The 20,347-nt window shown below is 43.5% G+C and overlaps 1 protein-coding gene across 3 annotated transcripts in view; it reads left to right on the forward strand.

Moving 5' to 3' along the window:
• Positions 1-20,347, forward strand: part of RB1 (RB transcriptional corepressor 1) — a 165,401-nt gene that overhangs the window by 14,646 nt on the left and 130,408 nt on the right. For all 3 annotated transcript variants that reach the window (XM_065416876.1, XM_065416893.1, XM_065416885.1), the window contains 3 exons: positions 15,750-15,884; positions 19,242-19,280; positions 19,980-20,047. In XM_065416876.1, coding sequence (XP_065272948.1) covers positions 15,750-15,884; positions 19,242-19,280; positions 19,980-20,047 — 242 coding nt within the window. The remainder of the gene's footprint in view (positions 1-15,749; positions 15,885-19,241; positions 19,281-19,979; positions 20,048-20,347) is intronic.

Raw genomic sequence — 20,347 nt, forward strand, 5'->3', positions numbered from 1 at the left:
TTTAAGCAACCTGAGCCTTTGTATATATGACTTACCAAACAAAGGCAGCCATGCAAAGATTTATCATTTTGATCCAGGCATAAACTACACTGAGCCTCTAGCTCTCCCCTTTTCACCAACAAAGTGAAATTCAAATTTTAAATGCATAAATCTGAAAAATCTCATTTAAGCTTTTTAACAGCTTCCCAACACACTGCTCATCTTTAATGATCCAGCATCAGTTTAAACTCTGCACCTTTCTACCTGCTTTACAGTAGAGGATAGGTGAACTTCGGCATTGGTACTATGACTCCTCAACAAATCTTCAATTGTATTTGAACCCCTGCTAACTTCTTTAGGACCTGTGGCTTATGAAATTAAGATAAAAGCAAAAAAAAATTTAATCTATCATATAGATAACTGTAGAGTTTGCATGATTGTCTTCTTTTGGTGGATGAACTAGACTTGTAATAAATTTGTCTACTAAATCACTTTTCCATAGGTAGAGCATCTGTATGTATTACTAGACTAGTGGACTGTTCTTGCACTCTGAAGCATTTTACTTACCGTAGTTTTGCTCTCCTGAGGTCCATAGTCATCTTTTACAGAAAGTCTATAATATGGCTAAAATCAAGGGGAAATATATTAGCATTTTTCTTATAAATATTGTAACCATCCTGTGTCATTCTTTTGAATTGAAATATTTTGGACCACATGGAGAAATACTTGAAAAACAAACAAACAACAAAAAATAAAACAACAACAGAAAACAACTTAAACTTAAATTTTTCTCTGGGTAATTGTCCACACAGATTCCACTCATGATGTGCACAAAATGGGATTATTTTTGGCTAGCAGTGTCTGTTGGGTCTATGCCTGTGCTCTTATGCCCTCCACCTGAGGGCATAAAGGATGGAGTGGGCTCTCTCCTGCCCTTGAGTTTTTCTTACTGCCCGTGGGTGCAAGACAGAGCCCTTGGCAGTGTCTGCTTTTCTTGCTTATTGTGTGATTTAGCTTAACTGGTTAGAATTAGTATAATATATAATTAAAAGTTGTTTAGGGTTCCTTATGCCCACTGGCTTATGTGTTTTTTTTGTTTTTGTTTTTGTTTTTTTTAAAGTAACTTGTCTAGGCTAACAAACAAAGCTTCTACTCTCCACTCCCCACAGGGACTTAGGATCATTGCAGAAGCTAAATCACTTGGATTTAATACCTGTTCCTCATGTGGCCCTGCTATACCAATGAACGTATATCATGGGGGAAGGACATGTTACAGGATGTTGTGTGTTTTCTCCAAGTGCATCCAGACAGGGAGGGAGGCAATGCTGAAACTCTCCTGCTGCAGAAGTTGATGCAGGCCTCCTCAAATGGAGATCTTCAGCAAAACCTCAACCAGAAGGTCAGTCCCCCTTGTTCAGCACCCCGGTACTGCAAGATACCTTGGAGTGGTTCTGGTTTGTAGCCTCACATAGTGCCAATATCTAACACAGACCACTTGTGGAGAAGACACTCTCACCTTGCAGACAGCCGTCTTGGCTTTCGTCTTCTCGGCAGCTGAATATTGCATGTCAGTATGGGCAGGTAATGTACATATGAAAGTTGTTGATATGCAGTTGAACACTGCTATGAGAATTGTCACAGTAGTTCTGAAGTCAACCTATATGGACAGTCTGGTTTCCTGTCCTTGTGCATATCTTGCCAACATTCTTCCAAAGAGATTCAGCCAGCAATAATATGAGAATACCACTGCACAATAAATGAACTCAGACTTGCAGAGTTATGATGATCTCCATATCCCCCTGAGATGCCACCTTAAGTCTGGGTCTGGTTAGCAGCCAAAACCCACAAAAACTCAAGACTGTCACCAAACAGCAGTGTGAAGGCTGTAAGGAAATAAGCAGGGTCAAGAATCAAGACATGGTCACCTGGCTAAACCATGCCTCATATGATATGGATCACAGCAAACCACATTAGAACATCAGACAGGCATTGCAGTCATTTACTACACTAATGGAAAACGAAGGATGGTCTGATATACAAATCTGGAGAAGACATCCAAACCATTGAATATCTAGTGAACTGCTTTAAGATCCTTCTCCCAAGGGACAATTTTGATTCCTTCCATGTCAGTGGAAGCCATTAACTTTTAATGCTGCTTTTCAAGTTGCCATCTGAAACAAGTGGCCTAGTGAGATATGAATCTGTTCAGAGCTACTTCCCATCAGAGACCTCACTCATCCACTATTATGTTGGTATAGATGTCACTGCAGCGGGAAGAAGCACGACACCAAAGACTAGCCAGGATGCAGGTTACCTTCCTCAACACCCAGCAGGAGGCAGAAATCACCATGACTCACTCTGGGCTCAGTCATTGAAGCGTTGTAAGACTGAAAAGACCTATTCTGTAAGACTGAAGTCAGTACTAATGTCTAAGGTAGCTCAGGTGGCACCATCTAAGCCGAAGGACCACATGGCCCCACAGTCCTACCCAGGCACCAAGTACCTCTGTATCCAGCACCTCCCCACCTACTAGGTACTTGGTGGTGGTGGTGGTACCCATCGCCTCAGTACAGACTACCTCTCTGAACCCAAGATGTTGGTACAGACTTCCTTGGCACAAAAGCAATGCACAGTACTGAGTGATCTGTCTGTGGTTCAGGTATCAAAGTCACTTTTACTGGAGAGAGGCTTAGGGAGGCCAATACAACCCCCCTTACTTTTAGAACAGTGGTTTTCAAACTGGGGTGTGAATATAGCTAGGTTACGTGAGGTCTCATCAGGGTGTGTGTGAGAAAAGTCCTGTAATGGCAGACAATGTATTTTATTTAGTAAGACTTGGTAATGTAATTCATAGATTCATAGATTCTAGGACTGGAAGGGACCTCGAGAGGTCATCGAGTCCAGTCCCCTGCCCGCATGGCAGGACCAAATACTGTCTAGATCATCCCTGATAGACATTTATCTAACCTACTCTTAAATATCTCCAGAGATGGAGATTTCACAACCTCCCTAGGCAATTTATTCCAGTGTTTAACCACCCTGACAGTTAGGAACTTTTTCCTAATGTCCAACCTAGACCTCCCTTGCTGCAGTTTAAGCCCATTGCTTCTTGTTCTATCCTTAGAGGCTAAGGTGAACAAGTTTTCTCCCTCCTCCTTATGACACCCTTTTAGATACCTGAAAACTGCTATCATGTCCCCTCTGTCTTCTCTTTTCCAAACTAAACAAACCCAATTCTTTCAGCCTTCCTTCATAGGTCATGTTCTCAAGACCTTTAATCATTCTTGTTGCTCTTCTCTGGACCCTCTCCAATTTCTCCACATCCTTCTTGAAATGCGGTGCCCAGAACTGGACACAATACTCCAGCTGAGGCCTAACCAGAGCAGAGTAGAGCGGAAGAATGACTTCTCGTGTCTTGCTCACAACACACCTGTTAATACATCCCAGAATCATGTTTGCTTTTTTTGCAACAGCATCACACTGTTGACTCATATTTAGCTTGTGGTCCACTATAACCCCTAGATCCCTTTCTGCCGTACTCCTTCCTAGACAGTCTCTTCCCATTCTGTATGTGTGAAACTGATTTTTTCTTCCTAAGTGGAGCACTTTGCATTTGTCTTTGTTAAACTTCATCCTGTTTAACTCAGACCATTTCTCCAATTTGTCCAGATCATTTTGAATTATGACCCTGTCCTCCAAAGCAGTTGCAATCCCTCCCAGTTTGGTATCATCTGCAAACTTAATAAGCGTACTTTCTATGCCAATATCTAAGTCGTTAATGAAGATATTGAACAGAGCCGGTCCCAAAACAGACCCCTGCGGAACCCCACTCGTTATGCCTTTCCAGCAGGATTGGGAGCCATTAATAACAACTCTCTGAATACGGTTATCCAGCCAGTTATGCACCCACCTCATAGTAGCCCCATCTAAATTGTATTTGCCTAGTTTATCGATAAGAATATCATGCGAGACCGTATCAAATGCCTTACTAAAGTCTAGGTATACCACATCCACAGCTTCTCCCTTATCCACAAGACTCGTTATCCTATCGAAGAAAGCTATCAGATTGGTTTGACACGATTTGTTCTTTATAAATCCATGCTGGCTGTTCCCTATCACCTTACCACCTTCCAAGTGTTTGCAGATGATTTCCTTAATTACTTGCTCCATTATCTTCCCTGGCACAGAAGTTAAACTAACTGGTCTGTAGTTTCCTGGGTTGTTTTTATTTCCCTTTTTATAGATGGGCACTATATTTGCCCTTTTCCAGTCTTCTGGAATCTCTCCCGTCTCCCATGATTTTCCAAAGATAATAGCTAGAGGCTCAGATACCTCCTCTATTAGCTCCTTGAGTATTCTAGGATGCATTTCATCAGGCCCTGGTGACTTGCAGGCATCTAACTTTTCTAAGTGATTTTTAACTTGTTCTTTTTTTATTTTATCTGCTAAACCTACCCCCTTCCCATTAGCATTCACTATGTTAGGCATTCCTTCAGACTTCTCGGTGAAGACCGAAACAAAGAAGTCATTAAGCATCTCTGCCATTTCCAAGTTTCCTGTTACTGTTTCTCCCTCTTCACTAAGCAGTGGGCCTACCCTGTCTTTGGTCTTCCTCTTGCTTCTAATGTATTGATAAAAAGTCTTCTTGTTTCCCTTTATTCCTGTAGCTAGTTTGAGTTCATTTTGTGCCTTTGCCTTTCTAATCTTGCCCCTGCATTCCTGTGTTGTTTGCCTATATTCATCCTTTGTAATCTGTCCTAGTTTCCATTTTTTATAGGACTCCTTTTTATTTTTTAGATCATGCAAGATCTCGTGGTTAAGCCAAGGTGGTCTTTTGCCACATTTTCTATCTTTCCTAACCAGCGGAATAGCTTGCTTTTGGGCCCTTAATAGTGTCCCTTTGAAAAACTGCCAACTCTCCTCAGTTGTTTTTCCCCTCAGTCTTGATTCCCATGGGACCTTACCTATCAGCTCTCTGAGCTTACCAAAATCCGCCTTCCTGAAATCCATTGTCTCTATTTTGCTGTTCTCCCTTCTACCTTTCCTTAGAATTGCAAACTCTATGATTTCATGATCACTTTCACCCAAGCTGCCTTCTACTTTCAAATTCTCAACGAGTTCCTCCCTATTTGTTAAAATCAAGTTTAGAACAGCTTCCCCCCAGTAGCTTTTTCAACCTTCTGAAATAAAAAGTTGTCTGCAATGCAGTCCAAGAATTTGTTGGATAGTCTGTGCCCCGCTGTGTTATTTTCCCAACATATATCTGGATAGTTGAAGTCCCCCATCACCACCAAATCTTGGGCTTTGGATGATTTTGTTAGTTGTTTTAAAAAAAGCCTCATCCACCTCTTCCACCTGGTTAGGTGGCCTGTAGTAGACTCCTAGCATGACATCACCCTTGTTTTTTACCCCTTTTAGCCTAACCCAGAGACTCTCAACACTTCCATCTCCTATGTCCATCTCTACCTCAGTCCAAGTGTGTACATTTTTAATATATAAGGCAACACCTCCTCCCTTTTTCCCCTGTCTATCCTTCCTGAGCAAGCTGTATCCATCCACACCAACATTCCAATCATGTGTATTATCCCACCAAGTTTCAGTGATGCCAACAATGTCATAGTTGTATTTATTTATTAGCACTTCCAGTTCTTCCTGCTTATTACCCATACTTCCGTATTTGTATATAGGCATCTAAGATACTGGTTTGATCTTTCCTCCCAGTTTTGTCCTGACCCTCCTTTCTCTCTACCAATATAGCCCACACTCCCTCTCGTTTCCGACCCATCTCCCAGGTCTCCATGTTCCCCACTTACCTGCGGGCTTTGCTCACCTGTCCCCGTCGAACCTAGTTTAAAGCCCTCCTCACTAGGTGATATTCATAGGCATATTATGTCCCTATCTCAGATCAGGGTACATGGTAGACTACATTATTTGGAAAGGGGTACACACCCTAAAAAGTTTGAAAACCACTGCTTTAGAGTATCCACATCTGGCCAAAGAGGTGTCCTGTATCACAGTCCTTGGTTTGCAGGCAGGGTACTCTTGTTACAACTGTCTCTTCCCCTAGAGAGGGGACATTTCTTTTTCTTCTCTTCCTCTTAACTCAGCAGGAAATCATCTCCTACTTGTCCTCCATCTCACCATGGGGTAGCTCAGTAGGAATCAGGGAGAGATTTCAGGGAACAGTCAATGAAGGGAGTTACAAAAAGATCAGGACCATATAGAGATACCCCATCTGATATTCCCCAAGGCACCTTCCACAGCATTACCCATATATGCCCTGGCAATATTGGGCGCCCTGGCATATTCAATCCTACTCCAGGAAGCCAACATCCTCCGTTGTGTCCTAGGTAACAAGGTCCATCTCCACAGAATATCTTTCATCCATGGCTGCTGCAGGGGCAAAAAGAGGCGAGTCAAGAGGAACAACATTCTCCAGAGTAGGAGCACCCAGTCCTGGCTTTAATAATCTCTTCTTTGTGGGAGGTGGTGAACCCACCTACATCAGCCTCTGCAGATAAATTTGCAGTTTTCTAAGACTTTATAAAACACATGGCAGAATCTTAGATATTCCCCTTGAGACTGTACAAGAGAAACACACTTTCTTGGACATAGTTCAGTCTGCAACTCCAGGGAGATTAGTCGTGCTGATAAATGATGGTCTGCTGGAACCTGTCAAAACATTTGACACACATCTGCATTGACTCCACTCTGAGAGTGGACAAAAGATAAGTCCTTGCAAAGGGGTTTGAATATTTTTATCAGCATCTTTCCCCGGCTCTCTCTGGTTATGCAAGCTGTATAGTAGAGGACAAAGCAGCAAGGTCCTCTGAAATCCACACCCAGAGAAGAGGATCCTCAAAAAATGGATCTTTTTGGCTGGAAGGTCTATTTATCTGCTAGCCTCCAAATGTGGGTTACAAATTACCAAACTCTGCTCTCAGTGATTTCTTCAACTGGGACAAACTAACTTTGTGGATAAGCTACTCAAGGAGCATCAAGAAGAATTGAATGCCCTCCTGGCTGAGGTCCAATTGACTGCTAGAATATCCTTGCAGGCTGCACTGGACACATCTGACAAGGCAGTGCACACAATTGCCAGAAGAAGACTGTCATGGCTTCAGTCTGCAGGAATCTCTTAGAAGGCCCAAGCAACAACTGAGGACCTTCCATTTTAGAGCTACAACCTCTTTAGCAGTGGCACTGATGAGGCACATCATACCCTGAAAAATTCCAGGGCAACTTTGCATTCCTTGGGGCTCTCTCCCAACTCCAAAAAAGAAAGCAGACAACACAATAGCTGTATTTCAAGTGGTGCTCCTTGACTCAGTGTTCTGGTCAGCCATCGAAGATCTTCTGAGCCACTGAGGAAGAGGCAGATATTTCACTGGAGGCAACCCTCTGCTGCCTCCTGAGTCTGGAGCTTTGAATGAGCAGCACATTTGACACCAACATTGGGAACTTGGCTGGCACCTCACAGGATCTTTTTTGTTCTACCATGGCAACTGTCTCCCATTTTCAAGAAGCTTGGGGTATGATTACCATGAACCAGTGGGTCCTCGGTCATAAACAAGGACTATGCATCCAGTTTTAGTCCCTTCCAACCACCTTTCCCTCTGCCCATATTCTTCAGGAACCCTTTTCACAGGAGACTGTTGAAGCAGGAGGCAGACTATTTTCAGGTGGGAGTAGTGAAGAAAGTGCTGCTAGAGTACAGAGCCAGGGTCCTTTTTGTTCCCACTCCCACTTTTTTCACAAAGTAAGAGAATGAGTCTCCAACTCCGTCTTCATCACCTCACCACCTTCAACCTCCGTTTCAAATTCAGAATGGCAACCTCAGCTTCTACAATCCGTTTACTAGATCCTGTGGACTGGTTTGCAGCTTTTGACCTGCCAGATGCCTATTTTAACATTTCCTTACATCCAGCTCACAGAAAATACCTTGAAATTCATGGTATGAACATCATGCTATCAGTAGAGTCCTTCCTTTTGACCTCTTCATCCGACAGTTTTCATCACCAAGAAGCTGAATGGCTAATTCAAAGCGAACAGCCACAACAGGTGACTAACTTGGTGCAATCAATCCTAAAACTTCTTACCTTGCTGGGTTTCAATGTCAGAAACCAAAACTAAGTCCAACTCAGAGCATAGAATTCAGAGCAGCAGTATTAGACTTCAGATCAGCAAGGGCCTAACTTCCACAGTAACAGTGTCAGACTGTGACAGACCTAATCAGTCAACTTCATGCCTATCTATGAACACCAGTGAGACTGTCTCATACTTGTATGCTTTGCAGTATACACTTACATCACACAGCACGCCACACTTCACCTTTGATCCATGCAAAAGGGGTTGAGATCAGTATATCTACCAAGCAGATGTCACATGCAGACACGTAATGCCCAGGGATTAGGTGAGTTAGAGTGGTCCAGATCAGTAGTCTAGAGTTCATGCAAGATGTTGGAATTATTATTTATGCAGGGTATTACTACAACACTAATTTAAATATAAATTCCTTTAGATTTAATAAAGGCTGAATGGTATTTATACAGTTGCTCTAAACATGCCCCAAAAGCCTAAATAATAATATTTATTATGTACTGACAGTAATAAAACATTTATACGTATTTGATAAAGATAGATGCAAATAGACTACACCCAGGAGTGCTTAGACCCATATTCGTTGGCTCCAACTTGGCCAGGCAGGTATTAGCAATGAACCCTTTAAGAGTTTACTTTTTGAACCCTTTAACAAACAAGTGATGTCATCGCCAATTACTAACTTCAGCTAAAAACCAATTTGAGACAGTTTACTCTTATTTCCAGTTTTAATCCAGATAAGATTTACCAAAGCTTTTCCTCCCTATTTCTTCCCCTCCTCTTTGCTGACCAACGGTTCTTCATTTGCATGTGGGTTCACATAGGCCCTAACTTTTGAGATAACAAGGAAGTATGTGGGGTGCCAAGGTTCATGTTGGCTCCTTCTAAAACAGATTATCTGTTTTATTTAAAACTATCTGCAATAACCTCTATCGGTCGGGGGCCTTCTTTTTAGAAACTTCTCCTTATTTTTTTTTTTTTTTTTTTGAACCAGGAATTCTTTCTACTACATTCCTTCTGGCCTTAACTCATTATTTTCAATTCTTTTCTTTATAACACACTTCTTTAACCAAACTCAAGCAAAGTTTAATTCTTTGATTTTTATATTTATTCTACACAAGGGATATGATAGCCAAGAGAGCTAATCTAAGGGGAAGGTACACTGAGGTATCCAGTGGGGTTGCGTGAGGCAGCAAGGCAGGATCGGGTGGGGTGGCAAGACAGGGTCAAACAGGGTCCAAGTAGCAGTTAGTGGGTAATGGCTTGTTGCTCAGACAAGGCCAGAAAGGAAGCAGTGAGTTTGTATTGGTTACAAGCCAATCAGGAAGCTGGTCGTGAAATCCTGGAAGCTGACCCACTCAAGTCTGTGAATACACTGATTTGAGTTGGTGTGGCATGACGGCCAAGGCTGCTTCTCAGGAACCCAGTGGGCCTGGGTTTGAGACTGGGGTTTCCTGACAACATGTTGGTCATAATCCCACTAGAAATCCTCTCTTTGTTAAACTGGGTGGACAGAGCAACTTCAGGTGTGGAGAGGAATTTCCCTAATCCATGTCTCTACCTCCAAAAACCTTGGTAACAGATTCCTCTGTGTGGGGGTGAGTGGGCTTATCTGGATCAACTGGCAATTCAGGGTCTGTGGTCTCCTTAGGAAGCCTGCTTGCACATAAACACTTCAGACGTTAATACAATTGGCCTGGCATGAAAAGGCTTTGCTACACCTTCAAGAATCAGCAAGTCAAGTGCTGGCTGACAACACTACAGCAATACACTATATTTACAGGCAAGGGGGAGCAAGATCATTCCCATTCTGTCGGGAAGTCAAACATCTGTGTGTGGTGCATCCTGCACCAGAGCACATTGCTAACTGATACCTGCTGCAGTGGGGACACAAGTCCAGGCTCCCTTTCAACACCTTCCTCATCCCCTGGACCCTAGGACTCATGTATGCCTTTCCATAGATACCCATGACAGTGAGGGCAAACAACTTAATTAGTTTTGAGAGAGCTGGACAAATGTATGAATGCGATTGTATGATAGGGTTGCTTGTGATTGTAAGGGGCAGGGCTCAGCAGCCTTGGGCCTCGCTTCTGATTTATGTGTTTGAAACATGCTTCTGGGGATACCCAGACCTGTGAGCCACTGTGTTCTCTCTGACTCAGCAAGAGTAAGTTTTGCTGGCGATTAGACTGTCAGTTTTCTTCCACACCAGTCTGTTTTCCTCACCAGCAAACTCCTCAAGGCACTCCTGAACCAGACCTTGCCTAGCAGGTGACAGTCGGTGAACTTCAGCTCCTCAGAGATGTTTCTGTGTAATGCACAGCCCCTACCACTGTGCATTCACAGAAGATGCTGAGTTTGCTGATCTATTAAAGTGCATGACAGTTTATTAATTTAACGGGTAAATACACCCTTCCCTTCAAACACAGCACTGAATTGGTTTATGGTAAAAGTAATACAACTTTATTAACAAAATAGCATGGATTAAATAATACCCAGTAAAGGAGATAAAGGGTAGAGATGGTTACAAGCAAAAGTGAAAACATGCATCTAAGCGTGTAAAATGTTATTTAGCACAATAGTCTTTATTCAAGATGGTTCCTGTGGGGGGAGGGGGGGCACTCTGCATCTCCTTTCTAGCTTTTTCCTGGCCAGGAGCCATCACAGAGATTAAATCATTTGGTTTCTTTGTCTCCTTAATGTGAAGGATCAAGATGGAGTCTCTCTCTCTCTCTCTGTTCATTATATTCTTAAGGGGCTTTCTTTGTCTTACAAGTCTGAAAGGCCTCCTGGGGATTAAATTTCCTGTTGGGTGCTGGAGCCATTTTAACTTTACATCTCTCACGTTTAGACTCAGGATAACCCCTGCTGGTTTAGCTTGATAGCTTTGTTGGCTAGGACAGACCTGTTTATCACTTTATACCTAGACTAAGGCTTGGTCTACACTTACCCCCCAATTCGAACTAAGGTACGCAACTTCAGCTACGTTATTCACGTAGCTGAAGTTCGAAGTACCTTAGTTCGAACTTACCTCGGTCCACACGCGGCAGGCAGGCTCCCCTGTCGACGCCGCGGTTCCCCCGTCGACGCCGCAGTACTCCTCTTGTCTAGCTGGAGTACCGCAGTCGACGGCGATCACTTCCTGGTTCGACTTATCGCGTCCAGACAAGACGCGATAAGTCGAACCCAGAACTTCGATTCCCAGCCGCCGAACTAGCGGCTGGGTGTAGACATACCCTAGGCTTTCTGGTCTTAAACTTTGTTCTAGTAACATCATATAGAGAGAATCCACAGCTTCATGTATAACGTTAACACATGCATTTAACAATTATATCAATAACAAGCATGTTAGCTTTCATATACCTCATAAGGCCTATTTTATACAAATATTGCAGTAGTGTGTATATAGGGGTGTATATAGGGTATCTAGGATGTCTTCCGTTCCTAAATGCTTATGCTTCAGGGTTTCAGCCAGCCACAAGCAGGGGTCAGAAAGGATTTCCATCCCTCTATGTATTCTGTTTTTTGAATATCCTTCCTTTGAAGCATCAGGGATGGCCCCAGCTAGAGACAGGACATGGAATGGGGAGGGCCAGTGCTCTGAGATTGTACTGAGCATATTCTCTCTCTCAGGGGCTTGGCTGGCTGGTTTTTACTCACATGCTCGGTGTCTAACTGATCGCCATATGTGGGGTTGGGAAAGAATTTTGCAATGACTTTAGGGGTTTTTGCCTTCCTCTGCAGCTGATGCAGGTTGCTTGCCAGGATCATCTGGATATATATAACTTAACTTCCCTGCCGTTGTGGAGGCCTCACTTACTGGTGCTCCTTGGCCACTCCTGTTCTTTGCCTGTGGCAGATAATAGTTCAGTCTCCTGTGGGCTGTAATATTGTGTAATTTTGGTTGTTGGGTTTAGTGTGCAGGTGCTGGGTAGTGTTGGTGGCCTGTGGTATACAGGAGGTCAGATTAGATCAGTGGTTCTCAACTTTTCCAGACTACTGTCCCCCTTTCAGGAGACTGCTGTGTCTTGCATACCGCAAGTTTCACATCACTTAAACTACTTGCTTAGAAAATCAGACATAAAAATACAAAAGTGTCACAGCACACTATTACTGAAAAATTGCTTATTTTCTCATTTTTACCACATAATTATAAAATACATCGATTTGGAATTGTGATAGACCCAGACCAGCTGGGAACAGCAGAGTAGTTGAAGGCAGATATATTGGCCACTGAATAAGCAGTTTTCTGTTCCCTGACTGACCAGAGTAGGGGCTGCTCCAGGCTAATGAGAACACCTGACTCCAATTAACCTGCTAAGAGTCAGGTGAGGCTGTTAAGCATCTGACTCTAATTAAGGCCCCTCTGATGCTATAAAAGGGCTCACTCCAGTCAGGCCAAAGAGAGCCAGGGGAGAGGAAGTGCAGCTGAAGGGCTGGTTAATGAAGACACCCTCAAGTTATTGATAAGGGAGCCCTAAGGTAAGGGTGAAGAAGGGAGAAGCAGGAGAGCTGTGGGAAAGTGGCCCAGGGAAATGTAGTAACTCTGGCAGTGAAAGGTTGGCTGTCAACAGCTGCTACCATTAGGGTCCCTGGGCCAGAACCTGGAGTAGAGGGTGGGCTCGGGTTCCCCCCAACCCACCACTACAGGAACACCTCCTGGGAGGGGAAGACAGGCCCTTGTCAGGACAAAAGGCTAAACTGTTTTGGTATGAGGCCGTAGGAGCAACAGAGACTGTGGGAGTTCTCTGACCAACCTCCTTGTTGGCTTATGATGAAAAGGGCTCAGTAGACTGTATCCCTGACCCTAGAGAGAGAAGGGCCACGTGGAGGGTTGCAGTGAGCCTCTGAAGCTAGCATAAACCGCCTGGAAGCGCGGGACGCACGGGGTAAAGGTTGGAGCTCTGCCACAAATATAAATAATATTATTTACATTTAAGTGTGATACTTGAAATTGTTTTTCACTTGTGAGCCTTGTCTGAAGCCTGAGCCCCAAGTGGCAGGGCTGAAGTATGTAACTTAGATTTGCAGGGCTCCCTGGGGTGTGGGGGCCTGGGCAGTTGCCCTGCTTTCCACCCCTAATGCCAACCCTGCACTTACAATCGAACCTAAACCTGTCCCATGACCCCCTTGGGGGCTGTGACCCACAGGTTGAGAAACACTGATCTAGATGAGCTGAGTCCCCTCTGGAAGACCTCTGTGTACCCCCAGGGGTATGTATACCCCTTGTTGAGAGCCACTGAACTAGATGGGCTGGTGGTTCCTTCTAACCTTACCCTCTGAGGGTCCCGAGGCAAGGATGCAGGGTGTATCATGATAGCCCCAGCATGAGCCAGGCAATTCTGGTGGTAGATTTATCTGATCAACACAGACCCCAGTCACTTTACCCATTCCACCTGACAGTCTCTTAGAACAATGACCCAGCATCTTTACACCTGATAGCCTGGTTGCTGTCTGAATTAAGTATACTGACAGACGCTGTACAGCTGAGGTTCAGAACATTCTACTCCAGAACAGGAAACCTTTTAATCAAATTGACTTACAGAACTAAACTAAGAGATTTTTCCATCAAGATATCTCAGCAACAGCTTTCACCACTGACCTCTCCAGTTTCAACAATACTGGGCAACTTATTTGAAAGCAATCTGGACTCTTCATCAACTCAAAATAAGAGTTCATTTTGCAGAATTATCTGTAAACCATGCTGTCTTCACATCCTACAGTAACAAAATTCCTGAGGGATTCATGCATGTATTTCCCCCCTACCTCCCGATTTGGGTGCTGCCTCCCTCCTTTGATCTGAATATAGGACTAGCAGTGTTCTTTGAGCCCTTAGTAACCTGCTCCCTTTACGACCTCTCAATGAAAACTGATTTCCTGGTGGATGTTACATCAGGTGGGAGGGTAGGAGAGATACAGGCTTGTATGTCAGGTCCCCTGTCTATGGTATTTCAGAATGATGGGGTTACCCTTAGACCTCACCCAAAGTTCCTGCTCAAGGTAGTCTCAAAATTCTATATATATTGGTCTGTTCACTAAGTGACTTTCTTTCCAAAGATTTGCATGCTAGACAGTGTCATTTTATTTAGATAAATTAAAATTGTTCAGGAACACACCTAGGCTATTAATGACATTTGACAGACAAAGGGCACCACCATTCACTTAAAGGTTATCCAGGTGGTTTTTTGACTGCATAAGAACTTATCAGTTAGTGAGGAAAAATTCCCTGACCATACTAGCGCTCATTCCATTAGGGCTTAAGCTTCCTTGGCTGCCTGTTTGGGTAGTTTCCATACCTGAGATGAGTAGAACAGCAATGTGGAGCTTGGTCCACACATTTACTGCTCACTATTTCTATTATCAGAGCACCAAGAAGCCCTAGTGCAGACCAGAGGTTTGGATACCATTTCTATAGGGCTGTCCTGCATGACTAGTTAAAAAAGACTGTCACAGGGTGACTGGCCCCTTCAAGTGGAAGGGGTTCTAGTGCATTTGTGACTCATCAACTGCCTCCTAAATATGCTTAAAAGAGGATACCTGGGCCTAGTAAGTGGGAGAGCAGCTAGCAAGGGTCACTCAGGAAAGGGGCAGGTGAGAGCTGCCTGGTTCAGGCAGGAAAAGGGCAAGTGTGAGGGTTCTCTGGGAGTCAGGAGACTGGAGGAGGTCTGGGGAAAGTTGCAGAGAACTGAAAGCTTTCTGCTGGCCCTCCCTGGAAAGAGGGAGAAATTGCAAGAAATCACTGGAGGAGCTAGCTTGCTGGCCTTCCTGAGCCAGAGAGCCATGGCCAAAGAAGGCTGGAGAGGGCTTGAAGGCTGAGAGCATCAGAGGGAGAGCCTACTGGCTCTCTGAGCTGGAGAGCTGAAACCATAGGGCCAACGAAGGCTGAAGGCTTGGGTGAGGCAGGGTTAATGACCCCAGAACAATACCTGGGAGTGAATCATGGTGTGGGATGCTGGAGGTGTACTGAGATACAGATCATGGTGAGAGACATTGGGACTTTTTGTTGATGGAATGTTGGCGAGTTGGTTTGTTATGGTTTGTAGCATGGAGTTTGCTTTTGTAATAAATTTACCCTGTAAGGGAGCGTATGTATACTTGGAATGCTTTTGTATATTTTTGGGAACTATTGAAAGGGAAATGGAGGCAGAAGCATAGGTTGTGCTGTGACATGCGATAGGATAGCACTCCAGGCAGGGCTGCCTTCTGATAGACTCCTTATACCCACCTGCAGGTAAATAGACAACTGTTTGTTAATCACAAAGAGTTGAATCTGTGTGGGCAATCACTCAGAGAGCAGATACTTACCCTACAGTAACACTGGTTCTTCAAGATATGTTGCCCACACTGATTCCACACCTGCTCTCCGTCCCTACTCTGATGAGTCTGTATTTGCGAAGAAACTGAGGCAAGGTTGGGCCCACTCTGCTCTTTATATTCTGGGGGAGAGGGAGATATGAGGGCATAAAAGCGCAATCCTGGCCCCATTAGACACTGCTAGCTAAAAAGAACTTCTTGAGCATATGAAAAGTATGTACATCAAACGTGAAATGTGTGTGTACAACACCTCTTAAAGAACCAGTTACTGTAAGGTAAATGTTCGGGTTTTTTTTGTTTTTGTTTTTTTTAAAGAAACAGATCTCATAATCTCTCATCTGTCTTCTTCCTTGCAGTGTGTGCACATGTTTTCGGTTGCTGAGAGAGATGGATGTTAACATGGATACCATAAGCACTAAAGTTGATAGTAATGTATCACGACTGAATAAGAAGTATGATGTATTATCTGCACTATATCACAAGTTTGAAAGGTAAAATTCACAATTTTTTTGTTTGAACTGATTCAAACAAATGAAACAAACAAATGAAACAAACTGATTCATTTTTAGCTGACAACATTTATTTTGATTTCTAAAACATCTGTACTAGAAGTGCCCATCCTAAACTTTAGGCATATTTCTCAGTATCTTAAAATCAGTTATGCAGAAACACTATAATGTTTACACCATAACTATTATACTGCATTATAAGACCATCCTGTTGTTGCTTCTGTTGCTATTATTTGTACTATGGGAACACCAGGGGCCTCCAGCCTCCTTTTTTAGGCATGGTACAGATAAACTGCCCCTGAAAACCTCACCACCTAAGTAATCTCATTCAGTTCACATCCCATCCTCTCCCCAAATGCCTGAGAAAAATGTTGAGATTTGAGGGTCCTGAGGCAAGGATACAGGGTGTATCATGATAGCCCCAGCATGAGCCAGGCAATTCTGGTATTAGATTTATCTGATCAACACAGACCCCAGTCACCTTACCCATTCCACCTGACAGTCTCTTAGAACAGTGACCCAGCATCTTTACACCTGATAGCCTGGTTGCTGGCTGAATTAAGTATACTGAAAGACACTGTACAGCTGAAGGCTTATGGGAAATGGTCTGTCAGCAGCTCCCTTCCTTGTGTATTAAGGGTGTGAGCCATTTGTCATGATGACATGAGGAAATAGACAGTCTTGCATAACTCTAACCCAAAATTAATTAATTGAAAGCAGTAGCCTTTTCTGAGGCGGATGGAAAGGAGACACTGAAAGTGAATGGTGCAGATTTAAGTCTTCTGTGTAGATCTTTTTTTTTTTTTTTAACCAACATAGGCTGCTTTAGAGAACTCTTAGAGTTTTGATATTTCTCCAAGGACAGAAATACAGGCAATTTGCTATTCTTGAGTTTATTGGGACAGGATGAACTCTCCTAGCTCTCAAAGATTTTTGCTCCGTTCAAGTGCTAGTGTGTACCTCATGCCAGTACCTCAACCTCTCCTTAGAATACTCTTAAATTCCTTTCTGATTGCAGTCTTCAGTGAGAGGTACTTCACAGCACTGAGCATCAATGCAAGAGGGCCACAAGTCTTGTGGCATCGACAGAGTTGCTACAGTGCTAAAGTATTTTTCAGCTTTGTGACATTGAACTGTTATGGTCTCTTGTATCAGTGCATCACCAAAAAACGTCCCATGGCTCTAAAGTATCCCTTTAGGATGACTGTGAAGGTGTATTGTATGGATATCGTCAGCCATTGGGGCACAAGCAACCAAACCAAGCATAGAGACAGGGCCACTGAATAGCTATAAGTGATTTCAGTCTTAAGTTCTTGGTGGTCTGCATTTTCATGTTTGTTAGCTGTGAAATTCAAACATACTACTAAGCTGTCTGCCTACAGGTTGGCTTTTATCTCTTGCCCATGGTATATACTGTTCTTGCTCTCCTCCCTTCCTTCCCCCCCCCCCTCATATTTCTCCTCCTATGTTAGGCAACTATTCCTTTCATGTAAACAAATTCTTTTCAGTTGCTTAGCAACACTCCAGCAGGTTTTGCTGCTGCATGTCCTATTGATACTCCCCATTGCCTAAAGGGACATGATAGATTTGCTTTCCTAAATTGCTTTTCCTAGATAGGGTTGCCAACCCTCCTGGTTTGGCCAGGAGTGACCCAGAATTGGGCTTGATCTCCTGGAGGCTACTGAAGCCAATCTGGGAGATTTTAGGCCACTAAAAGTCTGGCGGTGCAGCGGGGTTAAGGCAGGCTCCCTACCTGCCCTGGCTCTGCGCCACTCCCGGAAGCAGTGATATGTCCGGCAACGCCTCCTAGGAGGAGGCGCGGCCAGGGGGGGTCTCTGCACGCTGTCCCCTGCCCTGAACGCTGACTCCACTCCTTCCATTGGCTGGGAATGGGGAACCACGGCCAACGGGAGCTGTGGGGGTGGTGCTTGCTTGCAGGCAGGGTCAGCGCGCAGACACCTGGCCGCCTGTGAGCCTAGGAGCCGCTGTCTGACATGCCGCCACTTCCGGGAGCCACCTGAGGTAAGCGCCCCGGCTGGAGCCTGCACCCCAAACCCCCTACCTCACCCCAACCTTCTCCTCCAGCCCTGAGCCCCCTCCTGTACCCAACACCCCTCCCACAGTCCATACTCCCTCCTGGAGCCTGCACCCTGAAGCCTCCCCCGTACCCCAATGCCCTACCCCAGGCTAAGTCCGGAGCCCCTTCCCACAGTCCGAACCCTTCAGCCCCAGCCCAGAGCCTGCACCCCAACCCCCTGCCCCAGTCCCATGAAAATGAGTGAGGGTGGGGGAGAGTGAGCGACTGAGGGAGGGGGGCTGGAGTAAGCGGAGCGGCGGGGCCTCGGAGAATGGGCAGGGCAGGTGTGTGGCCTTGGGGAAGGGGCGGGGCAGGGCAGGGCAAGGGTGTTTGCGTTTGTGCAATTAAGCAGTTGGCAACCCTAACCATAGGTCTTTTCTGAAGTATAAAAATGTCACTTAATCTGCATATTCCCTTTTTCCTTTTAAATCTTGCCCCTGAATATTTGTCTGGTGTCTTTCCCCACCCATTCCTCTTTTTTTCCCCCTCTGACCTTTTTTCGGTAAAACGTTTGTACAGTGACATTATAGAAGAAGAGACTGTGAGGCAAATTACAAAGATAAAATTTAAAACAGTATTGCCAACCTCAAGCATTCAAAAATTTGAGTTTGACTCAATCATGAGGCTTTACAATTGTTATTATTACTATTTTTTTAAAGGTTTTTGACTTCTGGTTCCTGAGCCTTTAGGTTGCACACTGGGGTCATGTTTTAGTGGTTTCTATTCTCCCCCTCAACCATGAGGGCTAGGGCAACTTATTTTTAAAATGAGAGTTGTGAGTCTCTTTTAATTGCTTGACTCCAAGAGCCTGTGGTTTTAAGAAGAAATTGATATGGTAAGACTCTTTGAACAGAATCATGCGATGGTAACATTGATACAATAAAGACTGTGAAACAGTCTCAAGACACATTTCATCCAGTGGTTTGAGAGTGTACTACAGACTCTGCTATTTATTTACAAGACATTGGAAAATAACATGCATGTAAATCCTGGCTTTCTGGAAAATATGATGATTACTTAATAGATGATGTTTTTAAATTGCTTTATTATGTGAGGTTTGATATAAGCATTCCAACAAGAGCTGCTCCTTGTAAAACTACTAGTTATAAACAGCCCACTTGTAAAACAGATTGGCAATGTTCTTTAATTACAATAACTGACGTTTTCTGAGGTGGCCTTTGTTTCAGCTAAATACAGCAGAAATACATAATGCTACACATTTGTTTTAGATTGAGAAGTAAGGAACTGAATTTTTTTTCTAGGACTTGTGGACTTATCTACATGATACAACCCAGCAGTCAGTAAGTTTGACTTTTATAATTTATATATATAAAATTTAGGAGGCAATCCAAAACATATGTTAGTATTTTACTTTTCTAACTACTTATTTCTAAAGTGTATACAAAAAAACCCAATCTATTGATGGCACCAATGTGTCACATGACTAGTTTAGATTGAGCAGGGACTTGGGGAGTTTCAGTGGGAAGTGATATACTTGGTCAGTGTATTGATGGTGCCACTTGCACCCTGAATATCTCCACCTGCTGGTTTATAGATCAGCATGGAAGAAACTAACAGTGCCAGGATGAGCTTCATAAACATAGTAATAGATGAGAGGAAATATTGTCTGCTCCCGAAATTAGACTGAGTTAATGCTGTGACTGGAGAATAGGACCTTTTTGTCAAAGACATGAGCAAGAGAAAACTAACAACAATAATTTGAGTAAATTATAAACGTTCACTTCCTTCACCCAGACATTAATGCTTAGAATTTCTTGAATGGAATAAGAACAATTAACCTTTCCATTTCAAAATTTGTTTGTACTTTTAATTCCATTCAGAATGTATTGTGATCTAATAAACCTTAAAGTGTAGGAAAACTTTCTGTGTTGCCCTAAATGAATGCGTCCACAGACTCAAGTGATTCTCCAGAGACTATATTCAGAATTGTTGTAGAACTGTTGCTGCGAAATTTTTACTACTTTGTTGTCTGTGTATAGGACTTCTGCTGAATTGAGTTTCCCATTGGTTCTGAAAACTTCCTGGATCACTTTTTTGTTGGCGAAAGGTAAATTATGTTTATAGTAGAATTATTTTAATTTCTTTTAATGGAGTGAATTTATAAACTTTTTGTTTGATATCTCCAATACAAGAAGCAAGACCCTGTTTGGCTGTTCTCTTAGCTGGTATTATGGACTGGGAAGTTTGAATATGGTTTGTGATATCTTTCCTGCCTTTTAGGAGGCTGTTGCTGTTCTGGCCACTTGGATTTAAGGGTGGAATGTGTGGGGTTTTTGTTTTTTAAATAATTGCCCCTATTTCATGGAAATGGCTGCCTAAAAGTGACCAGTGTTTTATTTATATATTT

Source organism: Emys orbicularis, chromosome 1 (assembly GCF_028017835.1).
Source record: "Emys orbicularis isolate rEmyOrb1 chromosome 1, rEmyOrb1.hap1, whole genome shotgun sequence".
Classification (NCBI taxonomy): Eukaryota; Metazoa; Chordata; order Testudines; family Emydidae; genus Emys; species Emys orbicularis.